This window comes from Periplaneta americana, chromosome 3, assembly GCF_040183065.1.
Source record: "Periplaneta americana isolate PAMFEO1 chromosome 3, P.americana_PAMFEO1_priV1, whole genome shotgun sequence".
NCBI lineage: Eukaryota > Metazoa > Arthropoda > Insecta > Blattodea > Blattidae > Periplaneta > Periplaneta americana.
The window spans coordinates 76,393,731-76,420,032 of record NC_091119.1 but is presented as its reverse complement, the minus strand read 5'-3'; the positions used below and the strand labels follow the sequence as shown (position 1 = coordinate 76,420,032).

At 38.9% G+C, this 26,302-nt stretch overlaps 1 protein-coding gene across 9 annotated transcripts in view; it reads left to right on the top strand.

The window, feature by feature from the left end:
* The window catches only part of fs(1)h (female sterile (1) homeotic), a 638,308-nt gene that overhangs the window by 156,846 nt on the left and 455,160 nt on the right, over positions 1-26,302 (top strand). For 7 of the 9 annotated variants that reach the window (XM_069820799.1, XM_069820798.1, XM_069820804.1 and 4 more), the window contains one exon: positions 11,835-11,879. The exons of the other annotated variants lie outside the window; for them this stretch is intronic. In XM_069820799.1, the coding sequence (XP_069676900.1) occupies positions 11,835-11,879 (45 nt within the window). The remainder of the gene's footprint in view (positions 1-11,834; positions 11,880-26,302) is intronic. 9 annotated transcript variants of the gene reach the window in all.

Here is a 26,302-nt window from a genome sequence, read left to right as displayed (position 1 = left end):
CAATATAGCAATGTCAATGTCTTCTGCTGTCGCAGTTTTTAAATGTTAATGATCAGGATTAATTTTTTTTTCCACTTTTGAAACTGTCCTCCATTTTCTTGCTTTTCTTTATGAATGTTGCAATGTTGACTATGCAAACCTATACCTTTTAGCTTCTTAGGCTGCTTCGGTCCCTTGTCTAAATCACTAAATGGGAGGTAATGTAGTCTCCAAACTGTTTCGTTTTGTTGTTGTATCTGTCATAACTATAATAAATAATACTCGAATGTGAAAGGTTTCTGGTAATGAGGAAGACAGTGACAGGAACCATGAAGGCAAATCTTGTTGAGGGTCATGCTCTCTTGAAGTATGTAGAGTTCTATAGTAACACGTTCCTTGTATAGAGTATCGAGATAGGTCAACAGCGTGAAAGAGGATGTATAATTGTTAGAATCTGAAAATAGCTAAAGACATCTTCACAATTTGTAGCATGTATTTTTTTTAAATAGCAGCAAGATACATGATGCTCCTGCTGTACTGTGAAATCGTTTTTGCTGAAGTGATGTTTGTTTGTTAATTTCTAAAGTGATAGTAAAATCCATAAAAATTCTGTTGTTGGATATAACTGAGTAAAATAGAAGAATGTTTCTATTTAACTTTTTAATACAGTATAGAGTCTCGACAATGCATTGTTTCGTGTAATCTGAGCCAGAAACAGTCGCCAAAAGAAAAAAAAAAGTTATTGCTAATAATAAACAGTATCCATTTTCAATATGTCTTTGAATTCAGTTATAAATTTTTCAGAGAGCTGTGCTACATTTCTATTACAAATTTGAAAGAAAAAATTGGTTGTGAGGAACATATCATGGAGCTCGACCAAATACATATCTGATCACCAGGAATGGCGACTGTTAAAAAAGAACAAATTAAATCCAGTTATAAACAGAGATAAGAAGTTCGTACCAAAACTGTTAGGTTGTGTGAGCTTGGACTATATATCCACATCTCTGAAATGAAGAATGGTAATGCAGCTCTCACCATCAACAAACCAGCAAAACAAACGTATACAGTTGAGTGACAAACAAACTTGTGTTTGTACCTCAGAATAAGAAACAAAACAGTCAAATAATATTCTATACAAAACACTAACAATTAAAATCTTCGTTATTTTCAATGTAAAATTATTTGTCCATACATACAAGAATAATAAACAAAATACATAATTCTACGTATCTAACCTTGTTACAATTAATAATATGTACATTTTCATTCTATCAAAAGGGACACTCTTCTATATTCTGGGAGGGAGGGGCTACCCTGAAAATGTTCCTCTACATTACAAAATATAACTGGAGAAAATCTGAAATATTATACATAGGGTTGTCATGTTTAAAACAAAATATTAAAAAAAAAAAAGTGTCCAAAATTGTTTAAAACAATATCCGTTGTTTTTAAATACAATGTTTAAAACTATGATATTAATTTTTAAGCCAACATAATTCTCTGTTATGTTTATGTTTAAAAAAAAAGTGTTAAAATTAATTGTTTAAAACAATACTCGTTGTTTTTAAACACATTGTTTAAAAATATGATATTAATTTTTAAGCCAACATAATTCTCTCTTATGTTTATTATTTAATTCTCCATTAATAATAAACTATGTTCAAAACTATATCATCAAAACATGTTCTCCCCCCCTCCCCCCCCCAAACCATAAAAGTTATTTCTCTCGTTGTTTGGTTGTTTTATTTTATCCTAATTATTTACAATATAAAATCATGTTTGCCTTTTATTTAGGCCTTTAAATGTACAGTTATGAATTTACAGTAGTGCTCCTTACTTTATGGAGGCAAACTTTAACGTTTTTCCAAACAAATGTTAATATTAATAAGGAATTTTTGTTGACTTGCCTCATAAGTGGTGCCATGTTGCTATCACTTGAGGTTCGAGTCTGTCTTGAGACAGTTGACTAAACAATAAAACAGTAAGAGTGCAAACAATCTGAATGCTGATATCTGCATATCTATCTAAAGCAAGTTTTGTTATACTTATAAGAAATTCACTGATAAAAGAAATTCACTGATAAAGGATTTTAAGATGCTTTTATAAAATATTGTAGTCTTGTTTACGTATCTACAAACTTATCTTAAAATTTTAAAATGGAAAAACTGAGCTATAAAATAAAAGTTTGAAAGTACACCACAGGGTACCAGTTTTTTATGTTCTACCACTGAGTTTTAAACCACGAAAGACCACTTCTACTTCATGAAATGTTTTCATTGTTGAGTGCACGAAAAAACATGCAAGTTTAGCAGCCTTCTCTGTGATACAAGTAATCATTCGACCATGATCACTTGCTCATTAATTGATACTCAACAGTGGCATCAGAAGAAAGCAGAAATCCAGATATTCAGTTTGATTGGCAGTGTGTCTTTGTATTTCTGTTGTATGGTCTAAGTAGTAAATGGTAAATCCAAAGTAATCAGTGTTTATGTATGCTGTCTAAATCTTCAGGGAAGTGAAATTCTAATGATGAGACACATCCATTAAAAAAAGAAGTGTTTATTTAAAGAGTTGGAAAGATGTGTACAATTGGCTTGTGCCCATGTGGAATCTCTCTTAAGATCACAGTGAACCACAAATGGTCAAACAGCAGGAACAGATACCCCACTGTTTTAATGAAATCAGAATTATAACTTTATGCCAATTCGAAACTGGACTATCAACTTTTTTTTATAATGATGTAAAAAATGATTTCTCACTGTTAGATCTTAGGGGAAATATAAGAATCAAACTGTAAATTTGAAAATATATATATATTTTTTTAAGAAACTAGCCATTAAGTTTCATAAAATTATTATTTTTTTGTTAGTAGGATATTAATTTTATGAATAAATAACCTTATTTAATTTAATAAACAGTGCAATAAATGTAAAATATTTAAAATGCTGGTTTCCCAAATTTCTGTACAAAAAATCGGAATTTCGCTAATTTTTACAATACTCATCTGGCAACTCTATAAAACATGTTTAATATTTAAAAAAGTCAACTTTATCATTTTCAACAGTTAAAAGATTAATTAACTCAAAATATCAACCATTTCCACGATATTTCAAATAATAGAAGATGGGAAAGTCTCAGTGTACAAAATATAATTCCAGAATATCCAAGGAAAAGTGCAGTTGTATCCTTTCGATTACTCACAGGTTATGTTTATTATTTGTCAAAACACTTGAACAAAATAGGGAAAATTTTCTTTACTACTTTGTCCAATCATTGTCATAACTTACAGCTTTAAATTTATCGGTTTTTGTATTTGTATATTTGTATAAATCTTTCTCATGCTCATTGTTATTTATTTGTCATAAGACTTACATGTCTAACATTAATTTTCTTTTATAAAAAAAAATCACAAATTGTTCCAGAGTATACTTTGTCCTGGTAATTCTCTAATGAAAAAAATTTCTGATCTATGTATCTGTAGTCAAGTGAAGAAACACAGCTTTGTGAATGTTACAGTGCATTTCGTATATGGTACATGACAGTAAACCTATAATTTTTTCAAGAACACATTATTTTTGCTTTAATGACTATTGGAACTAATGCGGATGTTTGAACAGTAATTCTTCCACGTTTTGCGGTGTCAGTCCTTTTTATATTTATGTATTTGTGAAATGCAACAGAGTGATTGCTGAAGGCAATTGTTGGAAGGGATATTGAAACAAACAAACATTATAGGCCGAGAAAGAATACAATTATGTCTACTTGGGTCAGATTTTGAAGTAGAATGTTTCTCTTTATTGTATTTTTCAAACAAAGAAATGTATTCCATTTTATATATATCACACAGAGTGTAACTAAATGTATGTCAAAACTTTAGGGGCATATTTCCATTTAATTGTTTAATTTATTGGTCTGACCCAATATTTTGGGTTTGCCCTGCGACACAGAATAGCTCACAATAAAATTTAAAATGAAAAATTATATAAACAGGTTTCAGATAAAATTGATTAAGACATAAGAAAAATAAATAGAACCAAATATAATTTAAATTGAATGTGCACCATAAAGATGCTGACGAAATATCTCTACAGAAAATTTTATTATGGTGGTGACAATGGCATCTTGAAGATCTCTCGTATTTTTCCCCTCCACTTTGCAAAGGCTTTCGGAATGGTGCCTCTCACTCCGAAGAAGAGACCGGTAACTGTAATTTTTTCTATGTTGTAGATGATGGAAAAATATTTTATGAACATTAGCCCAGAAACGCTTTGTTTCCTTGTTACAGCACTTTTTCTACAATTCTGTTTGCATTGTATGATCTGGTACATTATGAAATAAAATTAGCATACAAGAAGTGCTCAAAAAGGCTCCTGTTAGCATGGATATATGCATTAACTCTCTTGTCACATTGAATCTCAGTTGCACTAATGTATCCTTAGGGAATGTTGTATTGTCTCACCTTTCAAAATAAGGGCTTGTAGACTCCCTTCATCTTGCACTGGGGTTTCATACATAAGCTCGTTTAAATGACCCCACGAATAAAGATCTAGTGGGTTTAGGTCCAGAGAATGCAGAGGTCAAGAAATTGTTCCCTCTCTACCTATCCTTCTGTTATGGAACCTTTGATTTTAAAATCTATGAACATTGAGACTAAAATGAGCAGAAATTCCATCATGCGTGAAATACATGTTTCGCCATATTGCTAACATTTCACGGTGTAAAAGAACAAGGAAGTTGTACTGTAAGAACACTTCGTATCTTTGTTGAGTCTGGGTGAAAGAACATGAGATCCCACCAAAATGTCAGCAACAATGTCTGGTCCAAACATTATTTCCATGCGGTATGCAGTTTTTTTTCCATAATGTACGGCATAATACAATATAAGCAGAATTATAGAAAAATGACTGTAAAAATAAAATAAACCGTTTTCAGATCAAAGTTCATGTAACATTTTTTCATCTGTATGAGAAGAATATGCCCCTAAAATGTTGACACATTTTAGTTACAACTTGTATATGTAGCAATTTCGTAGCAGTGTCCCTGAATTAATATTAGTTTTGTAGAATATATTTCCACATTGCATAATTTCCCAGTAAAATTTTTTCTCTGTTTCTTTATATAAGATTATAGCATCAGCAACTCATGTACAAAAAATTTATGTTCTTCAAAGCTCAGCCTTAAGATTATGCGTACAACTACCAAAAACCACATCAACTGTTGCCCTAGAAATTGAAAGGTAATATTCAACCAATCAGACACTATATATTACAAGAGGATATAAAAATACATTTAAAATTGCAAGCCTCATCCAGATCTCAGAAGTTCTTCAAACTGTCAGATGATACCCTGTATAATTTCTATAAAATAAAAAAAGAAATACCAATCTATATCATAGACACATTCATTTCTAAAACTGCAGTTGTGAACGAAATTCCTCCATGGAAATGGGTGATTCCAAAACATAGCATACAAATTCCAAGAAATCATTCCAAAAATGATCCTCTATACATTCTCAAGTTAGATGCCATGGAACTACTCTGCAGCACATATAAGGATCACTTCCAAATTTATACAGTTGGATCTCTAAATTCTAATAATGGGACTCAGGAACAGGGTATTATATTCCAAAATATCAAAGTTATTTCATACCATGTTCATCCTCCTCCAGTCTTGACACTGAATTGCTAGCTATTGATGCTGTTCTTCAGTGTATTACTCAAATTTCTGAAAAATCTATTTGCATACTTACCGACTCCAAGGAGGCTATATTTAATATAATTAAATATGGACCAAAACTGTATGCACATAGAATTATTCCAATTCAGAAACAACTAAGTAAACTAAAAGAACTCCAAAAGTAAAAAATAACATTTCAATGGATAACTAGTCATTGTGGTATACCTGGAAACGAGAAAGTCGATAATATTACAAAACAGGCAACATATTTGCAACCAAGACCTCAAGTGATATCTCTATCCAGTGCTTTTGCTTCAGTAAAGTCTCATTTTACAAACCTATGGATCAGCAATTGGCTCTCTTCTGACAAAGGAAACATTTTACAGTCTGTACAAAAGAAACCAAATGACCTGGAAATATACAAAAACTTGCCCAGACATGTTCAAACATTTTTAACAAGAGCCAGAACAGATCACGTCACACAATTGTACCTACACCGATTTCACATTTCTGCTAATCCTACTTGTCTGTGTTGCAATAATCATGATGAAGCTCTGGAACACATTTTTCTATACTGTCCATCCATAAACCACAAAAGAAGTAAATTAAAATCATCTGTACCAGTTGCAGAAGACAGCCCTGCAGTATATATTGACTACACCTCAACTCTGGCTACTAGAAACAGGCATCTATAATGAGCACTGAACAAAATACCCCTCATTTCTTGTGAAAAACAACTGAATAGACTACAGTGGACTTTATGTTGTCAGCAAACAGCTGGATATATTAAGAAGATTGATTATATAAAATTATCAGTAAACCTTTAAGTATTGCATTAAACTTCATGTGATTGGAAGATTTAAATTCTGCCATATTAGAAAGCATTTGCTAAACTGCACAACTCCACTGTCAATGCTAGCACGTAATGAAACTGCTTTTCTATTATGCATTTTGCTGCAGTGTAGTTACAAAAGTCATTCACCCACTCTTGCGATGTACTGTTGAGTTGTTTATGTGAACAGAGTTTAATATACACAGAAGACAGCTAATGTAATAGAGCTGTGTGATCTATATGCGTGGTTGCAAACTATGTTTAGTTACGAACTTTCTAGCCCTATTTATAAATTTTTCAGAGAAGTGTGCTATATTGCTGTTACAAATTTGAAGTAAAAAGTATTGGTGAAGGACATATCGTGGAGCTCGACCAAACACATGTGATCAACAGGAAGGCAAGTGTTAAAAAATGAAAGGAACGTACATAGATATTTGGCGACATTGACAGAGATAGAAAACATTTTTTGCATTATAGGTTAACTCCAGAAACAGTATAGAATTATCCCTTTCCTGGAAGTACAAGTTCTCCAATTATACTGCACAAAGTAAATTTTCTTCTTGGGAAGGAGGAATGTATAAAAAAATCGTCTGAATCATTTGGTCCTGCTTGTGTGTTTTCCACATTCTTTAAAATATATTTCACAAGTGAATTTTAGGATCTTCACTGTTTGAATTCCACTTATTTACTACTACTTCCTGTAAAATTTTTCCTTTGTCAGAAGAGAGCCAATTGTTGATCCATAAGTTTATGAAATGAAACTTTACTGAAGTAAAGGCATTGGATAGAGATATCACTTGAAAGGGTCTTGGTTTCAAATATGTTGCCTGTTTCGCAATGTTATTGACTTTGTCGTTTGCAGGTAGACCACAATGACTAGGTATCCGTTGAAATTTTATTTTCTTTTGGAGTTTTTTAGTTCACTTAGTTGTTTCTGAATTGGAATAATTCTATGTGCGTATAGGTGTGGTACATATTTGATTATATTAAATATAGGCCTCTTGGAGTCGGTTAGTTTTCAAATAGATCTTTCAGAAATTTGAGTAACACATTAAAGAGCAGCATCAATAGCTAGCAATTCAGTGTCAAGACTGGAGGAGGCTGAACATGGTATGAAATAATTTTCTTGATATTTTGGAATATAATACCCTGCTCCTGATGTTCCATCATCAGGGAGATTCATCTGTATAAATTTGAAGGTAATCCTTATATGTGCTGCAGAGTTGTTCTGTGGAATCTAACTTAAGAATGTATGGAGGATCATTTTTGAAATGATTTCGTGGAATTTGTAGGCTATGTTCTGGAATTATCCATTTTCATGGAGGAATTTCATTTACAACTGGAGTTTTAGCAATGAGTGTGTCTGTGATATAGACTGGTATTTCTTCTTTGTTTATTTTGTAGAAATTACACAGGATATTATCTGACAGTTTGAAGAACATCTGAGATCTGGATGAGGCTTGCAATTTTAAATGTACTTTTAGATCCTTTTTTAATACATAGTGTCTGATTGGTTGAATATTATATTCAAATTATAGGGCAACAGTTGATGTGGTTTTTAGTACTCTGAAAGAAGAGGGCTAAGAAAATTTCAAATTTTAAATCAAATTCAGCCTTAGTCACTGTTCATTACGTCACTAGTCTCATCTAATGAAGTCACATCTCTCTCTGCTGCAACATCTATGTTTCTGTCATGAAGTGCATCTGTAGTGTTCGTACCGCGAATATTCCTTCAGCTTCCTCTTCCACGCACTCCTCCACGTCCTACAGTCCTTATTATAGGCCCATCCTAATGATTCAGGTCATCAAAGAAAGAGTGGTGTATGAGTGGGATGAAATTCTTTAGCTATTGCAAGTTGCTCCACTTAGCAAAAGTTATCCTTATTGGAGCACTGTATAGTTGGTTCAGCTCAATGTGTGCAGGCCTTCCACGAAGATGTTTCGAATATGTAATCTATTACCTCTCTCCATTATGGCAAATGAATTAGTCATACACAGAAGAAATGCTACAACAATATGTAAACAACGCACTTGTATTAGTTTGCCTCTCAGCCAAAACTCTGTATGCATTGTAATACAAGTGCAAGGCCAACATGGAGCAGCACTGACTGGAACTGCACTTATATTACTTTTTCTCTGAACAGAAGTGACGTTAAAGATTTACAATATATACTTATTTCACGTTTTAAAAAAATGTTACTTATATTTGCTTCTGAGTGCCTCATATAGAAATTTTATCAATTTTTGGATTTATTTAGCATAGTTTCATGTTGCTTACTAGTGGATATTTTCGTCATTTTTGTGAATGTATAATATTTTCTATATTTAAAGACTAATATAGGATATTTGCAATATCCAAAGTTTTTGTTCTCATAAATGCAAAGAGTAGGGGAATGTGTGTAGTGTGTTTTTTTCTGGTTTTTAGACAGCAGAACCACCCCTGTTTCAACAGCTAAGGAATAATGTTAAGTCGATACTCATTGGAATTCGTATTGTTGCAGAAACGTAATTTGTGTTCATTTGTTAGTGCATATTTATTGGCATATTTTGAACCTTTAAAGGGCATATTTGCATGCATGTTAATAGACTTTAGGACACGAACTTCGAGGGCCCTAATTTTATTGTGTATTGTTGTTAATGTCTGTTATTTCATTAATTAAATTTACATGATTACTTTATTTTACAACTTTAGAGTAATAGAGTTTACGAATATGATATAAATGTTAATGTCTGCAGTTTCAAAGGAGGCATATGTTCATGTTCATCGAAGCTTTGAATTTGAGATATCAGCTGGATATCAAGCATAGATTTTTAGGTTGAGTTGGAGGTAATGTAACTGACCAGATGGAATTAGACATAACATGTACAAATTTGTCTAATTTACATCTCGTGATTCGACGTATTTTGAAAGGTATATTTTGATAAATTTCCACATTGAAGTCCAATTATACTTCTTTTGTGGTAGTGTTTTATTTATACATAAATTTGTTGCAGTGTTTTGGGGTTGTTTGTAATCAGCATATGAGGCAAAAGTTCTCTCTCTGACTGCCGTAGTTAGCATTATTGTAAGGATTTTGTACATAGCATTTAACAGGAATATAAGAACTTCCTATTTCCATTGGTGTCAGTAGTATAGATTAACCCATAAAAAAAGAATTTACAGTGTAAGACATTAGAATCAGTCGTTTGATTACTATGTACGATGTTAGAACTCTAAAATGTTTATATCTTCCATATGCACAAGTCTGTTTTTAGTTGTTACGTATTACATGTATTATGTAATTATTAGGAATCGGAAGTTTAGGAAAATGCCTATTTTATTTGAATGTACGTATTTTAAGGCTGTTAATTTATGTACACGAATCACAAACATTCAAATGTTGTGAAGTTTTATATTGCCTATATTTGCCTTTTATTTTTTTTTACAGTTTGTGCCTTTTTTTGTTTTTATTTGTTCTTTTTTCCCTTTTCTGTATAGGGATATATAGTTAACGACGCTCGTTAATTTTTTTGCTTGAAACAAAAAAAAACTGATACATCTTATAGTATACAAAGATTTCGGACACTTTATTGTGATGGAGTTCTTAAGACACTCTATCTAACTAAACGGCATTTCATACAAGTTGAGAGGAAGCGAAGGCATTTCTTTCCCCTTCTACTTGCCCACAGGAAGCTGTTACCTCCTATACCTGCACCTCCCGCCCAAGTTCTACACACAAGAAAATAAAATATTAAATGAAGTACATAAATGAATGTAAAATACAGTGACACAGATGTTTAACAATTACATGTTTGAGTATATTTTAATGTCATTCTTACAATATTTTCAACTAATAATTAAATTAATGAATGTTTGTGTTATTAGGTCGGGGGGGGGGGGAGTGACAGTGTAGACTGTGCCATTGTGTATGCTATAGAGTAGCAACTAGCGGTGAAAAAAACATTTATCTTCTGCTCTTAGTAGCTTTTTAATGTGCCAGTTGATATAAACAACAATGAAATGCAATATAAACACTTAGTATAGACTCTGGAAATATAGATTACTGGTAAATATTTTCAATAGTAAGAATTTTCACTATATTCAAAGTCAATTAGTCGAACATTAGTGAGATGGACAATAGCATCTTCCCCTTCACGGATGGTAAAGAGTGTGAGTAGAGGGGAAGGCCTATCAACCAAACTGAAATGGGGATTAGTCCCATTGTTCATACCGACCAGTCACCATCTTGAGTTCAGATAACGGTTTACTTTATTATCTACTCTTCTCTTGCATAACATAGACGACGTATCTGCTTGAAGCACACAGTCTAGGATTATCTTTTTATTTAGAGAGAAGTTACCTGACACTCCCATACCCCCTGAGCCTGTTGTTAGGAGGTGGGAGACATGGGTTGAGAGCAGTAAAATACTATGTGAATAACTTTGAACAAATAGCAATTATTGTTAAGGATTTTTCAGAGAACGATTCTTTGTCAATCAAAGAAGCTCTGTGTGTGTTTCAAGAAAAGGAACTTAAAGAAGACTTAGCATATATCGATGCACATTTCACTTTTGTAGCAGATACCATTCAACAGCTGGAATCCAGCAGTCTGTCATTTTGTGAATCCATGTCCCTGTTTCTGAATGCAAAAAACATATTATGTATAGCTCCTGGCAAGTATACTGCTGAAATATATGAGAAGGTAAGAAGTATTATTTCAAGAAATCCTGGATATGAAACCGTTATTTCTGTGTGTAAAGTTCTAAGTGGGACCGGTGGTGAGCTTCCTGAGGGGTTTATTGTAGCCAGGATGGTACTGTATAAGCACATTTCCGTCACTTCAGTGCATGCTGAGAGACCCTTTTCGGCATATAAACAGATTTTGTCCAATAGACGTTACAAGAGCGAGGGTTTTAATCGTGAAAAGTTGCTTGTTGTGTACTGTCATTCAAATTATGAACATGGAAATGAATAAGTGCATACTAAATTAAACAAATACCACTTATCTAATTTTTTTAAGTGGTCATGCAGTGTTACGTTAATTTGCTCTGTATACATAATGAACAAAAAAACTAATGGCATTTAATTAAAACATCGTGTAAGGAAATAGTCCAAATTAATTATTGTGTGTGGAATAAATTTTCACTGGTTAATTTTCGCTAAATTTTTGTTTTTAGTGCCTTTTAGGTGCCTGGAATACAATTTTTAGTGCCTTTTTGGAGCCTAAAATACCATTTTTAGTGCCTTTTTAGGAGCCTATAACACCATTTTTTAGTGCCTTAACTTCCGATCCCTAGTAATTATATTCGGAGGCTGACTGTTGAGAATGAGTGATACTGAAAGTGAATGTTTCTGATATTGCAGTCCACAGCAAAGGACAGGGAGAACAGGCTGTGTACAATGAATAAGGTGAGGTTATCTAAAACATGGTGACGGTTTTGCATGCTACATGCACAGCATGTATTCATAGCACTGGTGTTGTCATATGAGTGATTTTCTGCCTACTTTATAACATGTAGTAGAACATATGACTGATGTTCATATGACTTTAAACTGAATTTTGGTGTGGTTTCTTTGACACATTTGGTTGATATACTTTTAATTGCCATCTTACTCCTTAAACATCTGTTGAGTTCTTGGTGCCTTTATTTGCAATTCACGTGTTTTACCAAAGTCACGACTGTCATGAGTGCTTGCAGTTTTTAAAACTACAGTATTCGAAGTTTTCTGTACGACAATATTTGTAATAAGGATATAGAAAGTGCTTTATAAAGCATGTTATTTTTTTTATTACAATTTTTCATTGAACAAGTGAATTCAGAAGTTCAGGTATCTGCAATGTCATAATTTCTACATATATTCTTGAATGTTTGAGAGTGGGGGAGAAAGTTGTGCATGCAAATAGGTGTCTTATGCACTGGAAGAAATATTTTTTCCCCTGCTCCTGACCACCTGAGGTTTGTATTTTAAGGGAACTCTGTACTCTGAATTTGGTGAAAAAAATTGAATATGTGTTTTAATAAAAGATAAGACCCCAATTTTAGCCTGTTACATACAATAATACTTGAAGAATAACCCCTAAAAAATTTCAAATGTGTATCTTAGCAAGTCCTGAGAAAAGTGTACCTAAATTAGATGAAATTTACATTGCTGGGATAGGCAGTACAGACTCCCCTTAGAAATTATCTAGTGTATAATCTACAGTCCTTACTTTCAAGATACGGTATATAACTTGTTATTGTGTGCCAAAACATATATTGTACTACATTATGTGAATGTCAAGATCTCACTAGGCTAGTTCTATATTGCTTTTCACTCGACTTTGTTCATACATCTAATTTTTTTTTGTGGCTACAATAATTTGTCTGAGCATATGTAAAACTTAATGTATCTTAACTAATAGGGATGAGTTTTAATATTACAACTAGGCAACATTACTTAAGCACATTGTTCTCAGGAGCTAAAAGCCGCGACTTCTATGAACTAAGTCACATGAAAAAGGGTATAATTACTGTACTGTATACCCTTAGGCTTTTATTGAAGAGATCCATATCTTGCCTTTTCCTGTGTGATGTGTGCATTATACTCCTGCAGCATTCCAAGTACTGCTGCAAGGTGATAACATTTTCTAGATTTTCTCTTTAGTTCGTTAAGTGCCTGGGTATGACAATCAGTTCCTGAATTGTTCATTCTGGATAATAAGAGTCGTTTCCTGATTTGCTGCTCATGGATTGTTTTGCTGATGTAAAGATTAGATAGCATTGAAAACCACAAGATACAGAACAATCGTGTCTGTTAGATGTCTAGTGTTTTGTAGACAGTACTGCATCCATCTTTTGGGTTGCTGAGAGAATTAGAGTTGTATAGTCATTATCAGATCAGCAGAACAGTGGTATTTGACATGTTTATTTGAATTAAATTAATTAATATATTTTATTTTTGTAACTTAATTAGAAACTGTTGTAGCCACAGGTATATCTCAGACAGTAGTTCGTATACCTGCGAGCTAATTTGGGGGTGTGCTTGGATGTGGGTTCAGTTCCTGCTCGGGCTCATTATTATCGTGTTGTTATCAGACAGGCGGGATTTTCCCCAACTGAGGCTAATGTCTGGCAATTGCGTGACAAATTCTCGGTCTCATCTAGACAAATAACATTCCATTATCACTAATTGAATTGACGCAAAATAATAACCTATTGAAGAACTGTTGCACTGAATTCTTGGAATGGCAATGTTAATCAGCATTGTCCATCATAAGACATGGCATTTATGCCGGGAGTGCCATGAAAGCAGTTGTTTTCTTTTTGCCTCCATCATAATGAACAGCCAAATGCCAGTTCGAGTATTATGCACTTTTATGTGCATTCTACCTAGGTCTTTCAACTGCTGCAGTGAACATATTGTACTCGAGCCCGATGTTCTGGGGTTATTTGCCCAACATGAGGTACTACGTCTGTTTACCTTTGTCAAACAATATCACTGCTTGTCAATATGCACGTAATCTTACGTAGTTTTGAATTTCCCATTAGGTTATGCAATGAAGAAAGTACTGTAGATGTGTGTGTTTTTCATCCATTATGTATGGTTGGCTTCATTGTCTTACCATCTTTGATATAACGAAATAAAGTTGTTGACTCTGAACAGTATATGTCGATGGAATTGTGTCACATTTATGAAAAGGGATATTTTGGATTTCGTTCAGTTCAACTGAATATGGTGTTTGCGACCACATTTTCCTTTCTTCCTGGAACTAACTCGGCACACAATATCCATGGATTGTATTGCATTTTAATGCACTCCACGAAATAGCTATGTCACCTCCTGAAACTCCTGTAGCATCATTAATGGAGGACCGTTTTTGCAAAACTTGCTAACTGAAAAAACTAAATTTTACAAGAGAGACAAAACACTATAGCAAGCAAGTTTTGCTGTATGTCTCACTTATAGCAGAAAGCAAGTTTTGAAAAAACGATCACACTTTGACACACTACAATGAAGAGAAATAACCCAATTTTACTAAGACGCTTAGAATGTCATGTAGAGGCCTGCCTTGTATTAACGAAGCCATCAAAATCTCAATTTTGCAAATTTTGCAGTTAGCAAGTTTTGCAAAAACGGTCCTCAATTGCACCCTTCTGCAAGTTTGTGCTTTTTTGAATTAGATTAAGGATTTACAGAAACGTGTTATGGCACTCAGCCATAAACTATTTCTCCTTCGACTTTCTGCTCCCATTTGAATGGATGACCGTTCCTAGATTTGTTTGGCTACCACTCAGGTAACCATTTGATTCCTGTCAACAATGATCTCTGTAAATATTGTGGTTCGCTCTATAGCAAGGATGTCGAGCGTCGCATATTGTACCCTCTGAAAAGGAGTCTAGAGACCTTCCACTTAAAGAATTGCATGAGGATAAGCTTGAACGAAATTATACATCTGTTATTCCTCGTTTAAAGGCTAGAAATGCCCTGATTTAACATGCTTGTTCTAGAATGCTGACAGGTCACGTCTGTGAAGACATATTTATGCAATGGCCAGAAGTAATACGAGAGGCAACAAGGTTATACGCGCCTTCTATATTCGATGTTGGCGGTTCGATCCCGGCCGAGGTCGATGGCCTTTAAGTGTGTGTAAATGCGACAAGCTCATGTCAGTAGATTTACTAGCATGTAAAAGAACTCCTGCGGGACAAAATACCGGTACACCGGCGACGCTGATATAAACTCTGCAGTTGCGAGCGTAGTTAAACAAACCATAATTTAATTTTAGTATAGCGTACACAGTAAGGAGAGGGAGATAATAAGGTCAGTGGTTGTTTGTTGCGATCAAGAGGCAAAAGAGAAATGTCTTACTTACGACTTTTAAGAAACCCGGAGGTTCATTGCCGCCTTCACATAAGCCTGCCATCGGTTCCTATCCTGAGTAAGATTAATCCAGTCTCTACAGTAATCATATCCCACCTCCTTCAAATCCATTTTAATATTACCCTCTCGTCAATGTCTCAGCTTCCCCAAAGGTCTTTTTCCCTCCAGCATCCCAACTAACAGTCTATATACATTTCTGGATTCGCCCTAATGTGCTACATGCCCTGCCCATCTCAAACGTCTGGATTTAATGTTTATAATTATGTCAGGTGAAGAATAAAATGCGTGCAGTTCTGCGTTGTGTAACTTTCTCTATTCTCCTGTAACTTCACCCCTGTTAGCCCCAAATATTTTCCTAAGCACCTTATTCTCAAACACCTAACCTCTGTTTCTCTCTCAATGTGAGAGTCCAAGTTTCACAACCATACAGAACAACCTGTACTAACTGTTTTATAAATTCTGAGTTTCAGCTTTTTTGAGAGCTGACTGGATGACAGAAGCTTTTCAATGTAATAATAGCAGGCATTTCCCCTATTTATTCTGCATTTAATTTCCTACGAGTGTGATTTACATATGTTACTTTTGCTGTATTTGAATTTTTCCACCTCTTCAACGGATAAATTTCCAATTTTTATATTTCTATTTTGTACTATGTTCTAGTCACGATACATAATCATATACTTTGTCTTTTCGAGATTTATTTGGAAACGTATCTCTTTACTTGCTTCAGTGTTTTCTCTAATAATTTATGGATTTTATAATACGTCTAGATGACATCAGCAGTGATGACTATGATGATGATGATGATGATGATGATGATGATGATGAAGAAGGGAACAGGAGGAGGAGGAAGAAGAAGAATATTGATAATGACTGTATGTGAAAGTGAACTTTTTGTCAACCCAACAAATACAGACCTGTGCTTCTAGTTGAAAGACTTAATGCATCGCTTACCATCAGTAGCTCATGGCCAGATACGAATATTGTAATAATTGGAGCTGTGATCATACTATATTGCACACAAAAGAAGAAAAATGTAATTTATTTATGTTTGCTATTTTGTGAAACCATATACTTTCACCTACCATATCCAATGAAATGCACTGAAATTAAATACTGAATGATGCTTTTCTAACTGTATGTACAACTGCTGAAACGACAGTCAGGAGCCAGCAGATAGCTACAGCCAACGAGAGAGCACTAGGGAACCCAGGTGCCTAGATAAGTTGCACGGACATGTAACCCTTTCTGTACATGTGACTAAAGGATAAATTTGTCCATTGTACAGGTTTGGAAGATTCTAGTAATGACGTTTAGTGTAAGTTATAAGAAAAGGTACATGAAATGTAAATGTATTTCCAAATTCCTTTTGTATGATGTATATGTCTGCGGATAAATGGTATTGTTAGAAATTTATCTTGCACCAGCCGCTCCATGTGTGACTACCAGTAATTTTTCTTTATCATAGGTTTTCCACTTTAGAAAGTTCCGACGAAGTTCAGAAGAAGTTAGATATTAATAGCACATGGGAAAATATCAGGGATAATATCAAAATTGCAGGTGATCAGAGCATTGGCTATTATGAAACTAAGAAATAGAAACCATGGTTTGTTGATGATTGCTCCGTGGTAGTAGAAAGAAGGAAATAGGCAAAGTAGAAATACTTAAACGATCCAGTCCACGTGAATAGAGGTAATTTTATTAATAAAAGATAGGAGACGAGTCATATACTTAAGAATTAAATTAGAGCTTACTTGAAGGAAAAACTAAATGGAGGTAGAAACAAATAGTGAGACTAAAAATATTAGAGATTTATATAAGGGCATAAAGGAATTTAAGAAAGGATATCGGGCAAGTGTAAATGTGATCAAGAATGAGAATGGTGACTTGCTTGCAGACTCTCATTTCATCCTGGACAGATGGAAAAACTATTTTGGACAACTACTAAATGTACATAACGCCAATTTGAAATGATCAGGATGATATTCAAATACAAACTGCTGAGCAATTCATTCTCGAACTCTCACTTTCTGAAGTCGAAATTGTGATAGAAAAGCTGAGAAAGTAGTATCCAGGTATTGATCAAATTAGAGCAGAATTAATACGTGAGGGTGTAAACCCATTATGTAGCGAAATTTATTTGCTTGCACTTTCTATTTGGGAGAAGGAAATTGTATCAGAACAAAGGAGGGAGTCCATAATTGTACCTGTCTTTAAGAAGAAGGGTAAGACTAACTGTAGTAACTTTCGAGGAATATCACTTTTGTTAATGTCGTGCAAAATTTTGTCCAATAATGTTTGTGGACCGATTAAATCCAGACGTTTGAGATCGACAGGGCATTTAGCACGTATGGGCGAATCCAGAAACACATATGGAGTGTTAGTTGGGAGACCGGATGGAAAAATACCTTTGGGGAGGCCGAGACATAGATGGGAAGATAATATTAAGATGGATTTGAGGAAGATGGGATATGATGATAACGACTGGATTAATCTTGCTCAGGATAGGGCCCAATGGCAGGCTTATGTGAGGGAGGCAATGAACCTCTGGGTTCATTAAAAGCCAGTAGGGAAATAAGTAAGTAATTAATATTTGTGGACCTAGAAAAGGTGTTTGAGAGAGTGGATTGCAATAAACTGATGGGGATCATAAAGAAAATTGGCGTGTATTGGAGAGAGAGGAATCTGTTCAGCAATCTTTATATGGAATGAGTCTGTTAGGATAGGAGAAGAAATGTCAGAAGGAAGCGAAATAAGGAGAGGAATATGTCAAGGTTGCCCTTATCACCATCCTGTTCAACATCTACTCCGGAGGATTTACTGAAGAACTGTTTACAGAACATGGGAAGAGTGATAGTAGGAGGAAGAATAATAACGTGCATAAAATTTGCTGATATGGCGTTGTTAGCAGAAGAGATGATACTAAGTGATATGGTAGTGGAGCTAAATGACAGCTGTGAGCAGTATGGAATGAAGATAAATGCCAACAAGACGAAGACCTTGGTCATAGGAAGAAAAGTAAAGAAGGTAGACTTGCAAATTCTAAATGATTCAGTAGAGCAAGTGGACAGCTTCAAATACTTGAAATGTACTATAAGTGAAACGTACAGCAGAGTCCGTATAGTTCATTTTCTGTCAGATGTGTTTCCAGTTCACTGTGGGCTAAAGTAAGGAGATGCACTATCACGTTTACTTTTTAACTTTGCTCTAGAGTATGCCATTAGAAAAGTCCAGGATAACAGAGAGGGTTTGGAATTGAACTGGTTACATAAGCTTCTTGTCTATGCAGATGACGTGAATATAGGAGAAAATTCACAAACGATTAGGGAAAACACGGGAATTTTACTTGAAGCAAGTAAAGAGATAGGTTTGGAAGTAAATCCCGAATCTCGTGACCAGAATATTGTACGAAATGGAAATATAAAAATCGGAAATTTATCCTTTGAAGAGGTGGAAAAATTCAAATACTGTCATCCTCTGAGGAGTTTAGTGCTAAGAGGAATGTGGTTCCGACTAGTCTAGCGCGGTACTGGAATGGGAGGGAACAGTGACGGCGGCAGTCTGGAAGGAAGTACAATCATACTGAAAACATTTCACTTGTATATAGAGTACCTAACACGTGCACACAGTCACACACTACTACAAACTGAAGAATGCATATTTCTGGACGATTAATACTTCCGCACTCCACTCGTCTCGGCTTGGCTGTAGCAACAAAAGAATCTACCTGCAATCCCCCTCCGCACCGATGGCAAGAACACATCGGGTCCCAGGCTAAACTCGTCGGAGGAAGGCGGTACCTGGGAGCAACAAATATAAATGATACTCGGGAGAAAATTAAACACATTATAAATATGGGAAATGCCTGTTATTATTCGGTTGAGAAGCTTTTATCATATAGTCTGCTGTCAAAAAATCTGAAAGTTAGAATTTATGAAACAGATATACTACCAGTTGTTCTTTATGGTTGTGAAACTTGGACTCTCACTTTGAGAGACGAACATAGGTTAAGGGTGTTTGAGAATAAGGTGCTTAGGAAAATATTTGGGCTAAGAGGGATGAAGTTACAGGAGAATGGAGAAGTTGCACAACACAGAACTGTACGCATTGTATTCTTCACCTGACATAATTAGGAACATTAAATCCAGACGTTTGTGATGGGCAGGGCATGTGGCATGTATGGGGGAATCTAGAAATGCATATAGAGTGTTAGTTGGGAGGCCAGATGGAAAAGGACCTTAGGGGAGGCCGAGACGTAGATGGGAAGATAATTTAAAATGGATTTGATGGAGGTGGGATATGATGATAGAGAGTGGATTAATCTTGCTCAGGATAGGGACCTATGGCGGGCTTATGTGAAGGTGGCAGTGAACCTCCGGGTTCCTTAAAAGCCAGTAAGTAAGTACTATAAGTAATAACATGAGCTGCTGTTAGAAGTCAGAGGACGAATAGTAATGGCAAAGGAAGCTTTTAATAGAGGAAGGGACATCTTTTGCGGAACTCTGAAGAAAGAACTGAGGAAGAGACTAGTGAAGTACTTTATGTGGATTGTGGCATGGTATGGGGCAGAAACATGGTCATTACGACGAAGAGAAGCTACTAGAAGCATTTGAAATACAGATATGGAGAAGGATGGAGTGTGTGAAATGGCCAGACAGAATAAGAAATGAAGGTGTGTTGGAAAGAGTGCGTGAAATAATGCTGAAACTGATCAGGAAGAGAAAAAGGAATTTGCTAGTTCACTAGTCGAGAAGAAACTGCCTACTGAAGGATGGATTTGAAGGAATGGTGGGAGAAGAGTTGGGGGTAGAAGATATTATATGATAGATAACATTAAGATATATGGATCATGTGCAGAGACTAAGAGGAAGGTAGAAAATACTGTAGGAAAGACTGGAGAATGCCGGGTTTGCAGTGAAAGACCTGTCCTTGGGCAGAACACTATGAATGAATGAATTCCTTTGAAATGATTAACTACATATGTAGATGAAATTATTAGGGATCATCAGTGTCGTTTTAGGTGTAATAGGTCGACTATTAATCAGATTTTTTGTATTTGACAGATACTGGACAAGAAATGGAAGTGTAAGGCACTGTATGTCAGTTATTCATAGATTTCAAAAAGGATAGGACTCAGTTAAGAAAGAAGTTGTATATAAATATTGTAAATTTTATTGGTAACAACAATGTAATTTATTCGTCACAACAATAATTCCTTTCTACAATTCACCTTAAACGCTCTCGTCAACAATTGGATCTTCACTCACACAGTATTCGTTATAGCACTCCACCGACGACAATGACAATTGACTTGGACTATTACGCACAACAATGAACTGTTAATCTTAACTAATATTTACAAAGCACTATTTACAAATCAGAACTACCAGTTCTCAGTTCACAGTTCTTCTATCTCAGTCACTCGAGTTCACGGTATCTCGAACCACAGACCTTCAGAGACAGTTCACTGTACTCGAACTCGGGTCCCTCCAACTGCGGTCCACTGCACTCGAACTCAGGTCCCTCCAACTGCGGTCCACTGCACTCGAACTCAGGCCTTCGGATGCTGACGCAGATGCGGACGCACACTCGAGTCGAACTCCGGCTGGCTTGCTTGCTCTGGCTTTCTCACTGACTGAATAACTGAAAACTCTGAAGACTCTGTCTAGTTCGCTGGCGCCTGCTCTTTTATAGCAAAATCATAGTTGCGAGAACCTTCTACAGGTGTGTAGAGAATTATCTCAATATCTCTACATCGACAGACGTCTGGAATAATCGGGAAGGTCGTTCCACATCCACTGCGTAGCAGCTGCGCGCGCAGACTCGTCGCGTGACGTAATACACCCTCTCTCCCTTCTCTCCACCGCGCGACGTCACTCAATGTTCCGTGGAGCCCGTGCGATCTGCTTTCTTGCGGGACGCTGGTCGTGAGTTCGATTCTCACGTCGCTGTCACATTGCCCCCTCCTTAGGGCTGCTCGTCCCGGGCAGTCCCTTGGTAGGCTGCTAATCGGTCCAGATGCACCACCATCATCTTCCCTCGAGGTTGTCGCTGGATCCGGTACACCACGTCGTTGATCCGGGTCACCACGCGGTATGGTCCATCCCAGGCACGCTGCAGCTTTGGTGATTTCCCTTTGGTCCTGGTAGGTCGATACAGCCACACCAGGTCGCCCTCCTGGAATCCTGCAGAGTTGGCTAATCTGTCGTAGCGCACCTTCATCCTGTCGCTGGCCATCTTGAGGTGCTCTCTGGCCAGTTGGTGAATTCCATTCAACTTCTCGGTGAGTTCTGCCACATAGTCAGTCGCTGGCTGGTCGGCGCTGGGTGGCGTGCCAAACAGCAGATCACAGGGCAGGCGCAGCTCTCTCCCGAAGACCATGTTTGCCGGTGTCATCCCTGTTGTATCGTGGACCGAAGCTCTGTAGGCCAAGAGGAACAGTGGGACTCTGGCATCCCAGTCTCGTTGATGGTTGGACACCACCTTCCGCAGATGCTCTTCCAAGGTTTTGATGTAGCGTTCCACCATACCATCGGACTGTGGGTGGAGGGGAGTGGTCCTGGTTTTATGCACCCCCAGACGCTCGAACAATTCTCCCATCAGGTTGGATTCGAAGTTGCGCCCCTGATCGCTATGCAATTCCCGGGGCACCCCGAATCGGCAGATGAAGTTGTCAAGCAGCGCGTCGGCCACCGTCGAAGCCTCTTGGTTGGGAATCGCGTACACCTCTGGCCATTTTGTGAAGTAATCCATGGCGACTAGCAGGTAGCGGTTCCCGCGATCCGTGACCGGGAACGGTCCAGCAACGTCGATGGCGATCCTCTCAAAAGGAGCTCCCACGTTGTACTGCTGCATGGCTCCCCTGCTGCGGGTCCTTGGTCCGCGACTGGCTGCACAGGTGTCGCATCTTCGGCACCATTGTTCCGTGTCGGTCCTCTGATGCAACCAATAGAACCTCTGCCTTAACTTGTCCAGCGTCCTGTTGGCTCCCAGGTGGCCTCCAGTCACTCCAGCATGAGTCTCCTCCAGCACTTCCTTCACCTTGCTCCTGGGCAGGACAAGTTGTTCTATGCGGGTCCTTCCATCGGCCGACTCCCAAATCCTCTTCAGGATACCGTCCTTGACAGTGAAGGATTCCCACTGGGCCCAGTAGCTCTTGTAAGTGGTGCTACGGTTGGCGATATCGGCCCATACTGGTCTCTGGCCGGACTCCACATCACGCAGTAGCTGTCCAATGGTTGGGTCCTCCAGCTGCTCCCTCCTTATGGCGGCGTTATCCCATCCTGGGCTCGGCTGGGCGGCAATTGCTCTGACTGCGTGGGCGCCATCCCGCTCTTCTACTTTCAGGCAGTGTTTGCAGCCATCCGGGCACGGACGTCGTGACAGGGCATCAGCGTTGGAATGTTTCTTCCCTTGTCGGTGTTCAGAGGTGAAGTTGTACTCCTGCAGACGTTGAACCCAACGGGCGGTCTGCCCCTCCAGATTCTTGAAGCCCAATAGCCAGGTGAGTGCAGAATGGTCTGTCCTCAGATGGAATTCCTGGCCATACAAATATTTGTGGAAGTGCTTCAGGGCTTCCACAATGGCAAGAAGTTCTCTACGCGTCACACAGTAGTTTCTCTCAGCCTTGGATAGTGTTCGGCTGAAGTAGGCAATCACCCTCTCTTGCCCGTCCTGTTCCTGAGAGAGTACTCCGCCGATGCCTACGTTGCTAGCGTCCGTGTCGAGCGTGAACTTCCTTCCAGGGATGGGATATCCCAGTACAGGAGCAGTGCAGAGCGCCTCTTTCAGCGACTGGAAGGATGACTCCGCCTCGTCTGTCCACTGGAATTGTCGTTTCTCCTCGGTCAGCTGGGTTAGAGGCTTAGCGATGTTGGCGTACCCAGCTACGAACCTTCTGTAATAAGTGCAGAGGCCGAGAAAGCGGCGCAGCTCCTGCTTGTCCCTCGGTCTCGGCCATCCTCTGACGGCTTGTAGCTTCTCCGGGTCCGTGGCCACTCCGTTGGTCCCTACTACGTGTCCCAAGTAGTTGACCTTCTTCTGGAATAGATGACATTTCTTCGGGTTCAACTTCAGTCTGGCTTGTCGCAGTCTCTCGAACACTTTCCTCAGGTTCATCAGCTGTTCGCCGAAAGTCTTGCCCACCACGATGACGTCATCAAGGTACAGCAAACAGGTGTCGTATGTCAGGCCTCTCATTACGGACTCCATTAGTCTCTGGAATGTAGCCGGGGCGTTGCAGAGGCCGAACGGCATAACGGTGAACTGCCATAGTCCCTGGCCTGTAGAGAATGCCGTTTTCTCCTTATCCTCCGGATGTAGCGCCACCTGCCAGTATCCTGACTTGAGATCCAACGTCGAGAACCACTCTGCTCCGGCCAGGGTGTCCAAGGTGTCGTCAATTCGTGGAAGGGGAAAGCAGTCCTTCTTGGTGACGTCATTCAGTCTTCTGTAGTCCACGCAGAAGCGCAGGTCGCCATTCTTCTTCTTCACCAGCACCACAGGTGATGACCAAGGGCTGTCGGATTCCTCGATGACCCCTCTTGCTTTCATGTCCTCCAGTTGGTTGTCAATCTCCCTCTGTTTAGCTAGAGGGACGCGTCGAGGAGGTTGTCTGATTGGGCGAGCATTTCCGGTGTCGATGCGGTGCTGGACTTTCTCCGTTCTCCCGTAGTCATTTTCAGACAGACTGAACACGTCCTGAAATTCTGTCAGTAGATCGTGGACTTGTCTTCTTTCTCTTTTGCTTAAATTCGCCGGCAATTCTCGAGCCAGCTCTTTCAGTGATGGGTCTAAATCTGGACGTGGTCGGTGACACTCCTCGTTTTCTGCCAGCGACGTCACAGACACCACCGGCTCGACGTTACCTAGTACAGTTCCACTAGGCACCTCCTTGTCCCGATTGGTGACATTCAGGACCCTCACCGGTACCACCTTCTGATTCGGGAGTAAGGATCTGGCCACATAAACCCCATCTATCGGAGTTGTTTGCGAATCGAGGAGCAGGTTTCTCTTAGGTTTTCCGTCCAGTCTTGCCGTCACCACCATCTCGCAGCCTGCTGGGATTGTCACTTGATTCTCCAAGGTGAGTCTGCTGGCCATGGGTTGGTCTTCGACGTCTCTCAGGAACACTTCATCCTGACCAAAACGGAGGATACGGCGCCGGACGTCCACCGTTGCATCGAAGATCCGCATGGCGTCGAGTCCCAGGATGACGTCTTCAGTGATGTTGGCGACGAACACCCACATCTCCAGTCTCCTCTTTCCCAAGGTCAAGTCCAGGAAAACCTCTTTTTGGATGGGCAGGTTCTCGCCTGAGGCAGTACGTAGCTCATACCGGCGCAGCGGCGTCCTCCCAGGTAGTCCACGCACGACTTCCGGTCTGGCGATAGTGAGCGACGCCCCGGTGTCTACCAGTACTCTGCATGGGCGGCCTCTTATCCATCCGTCAGCAATCAGCCCATCGTCGCATCTTCTGTTAACCGTCTTCAAGATCAGCCGAGGGGATGGTGATGACGGCGCCGACGTGCCCCTCATCGCATCGGCCCCTTTTAGTTTTCCTGTTTGTGACCAGATCGGTCACAGTCCCTCCTCAGGTGTCCAGGCTCGCCGCAGGACCAGCAGGTGGGCACTCCTCGTCTTCGTCGCTCGGGTGATTTCGGTTGACGTTCCTCGACGTCGGCCGCCGCGACGCTCCTAATCCGGTGCGATGCCGAGACGTTCGCCGTCAACTTGGCTGCCTCCATCCTGAGGGCCGCCGCCAGAGCTGCATTGATGGTGCGATGCTCTGCCAGGAGTAGCTGTTGCCTTATTTCCGGGTCTCGAACTCCGCTGCTGAAGGTGTAGGCCGCCTCTCCAGCGATGAAGTCATTAGGTAGGCCCCTGAGCGCCTTATGGGCCAGTTGTTCCACCGCCATCGCGAATTCTTGCAGGGACTCGCCTGACTGTTGGACCCTCGTTTTCAGTTGGGTCCTGAATGCTGCAGCAAGTTGATGGTCACCATAACGTCCCTCCAATGCCGCCATTATCTCAGCGGCTGTCCCATCTTCTGGAACGCTGTGAAGAATCTCTGAAGCCTGTCCCTGAAGCGCGGTCAACAGCTGGGTAGTCTTCTCCGCTGGCGTCCACCCATTATGTGCCGCGGTGGCCTCGAACTGGCGACGGAATATTGCCCAAGACGTCGTTCCGTCGAACTTCGGCGTCTTGACGTTGTTATGTCTCGCTGAAGGCGATGATTCCGCAGGGCCACTATATGGAGTCCTCAACTCTGTGGCCGCTTCTTGCATGGCACGTCGAACTTCCTCGGCAACTATCTGTTTATGTTCTCTAGCCTGGCGATCCACCAACGCGAGAATGTGCTTGTTTTCTTCAGCATGTCGGTCCATCACCTCACTCGTCTGCTCTTGACGACGCTCGAGATCGCGGATTTTTCCGTCGAAATGGTCTACCTCCTGTCTCAACTCGGCTACTGTCTCGTTTATAGTTGTAAAATTCTGGTTTAATTTATCCAGATCGGCCTTAAGTTCGTCTTTCACAATGGCGACAATTCCATCTACGTGGGCCGAAACACTTTCGATTTGTGTAGTGACGTCATCTTTCACTCCGCTTATGTCGCCTTTCACTCCGCTTATGTCACTTTTCATCTCTGTTTTCACTTCACTTATGTCGCCTTTCACTTCACTTATGTCGCCTTTCACTTCACTTATGTCCTTTTTCAGTTCCGCGATGGCTTGCAGGATCAGCTGTAGGTTCTCCATTGTCGATAATGTCCCACTTCTGACACCAGTGTAAATTTTATTGGTAACAACAATGTAATTTATTCGTCACAACAATAATTCCTTTCTACAATTCACCTTAAACGCTCTCGTCAACAATTGGATCTTCACTCACACAGTATTCGTTATAGCACTCCACCGACGACAATGACAATTGACTTGGACTATTACGCACAACAATGAACTGTTAATCTT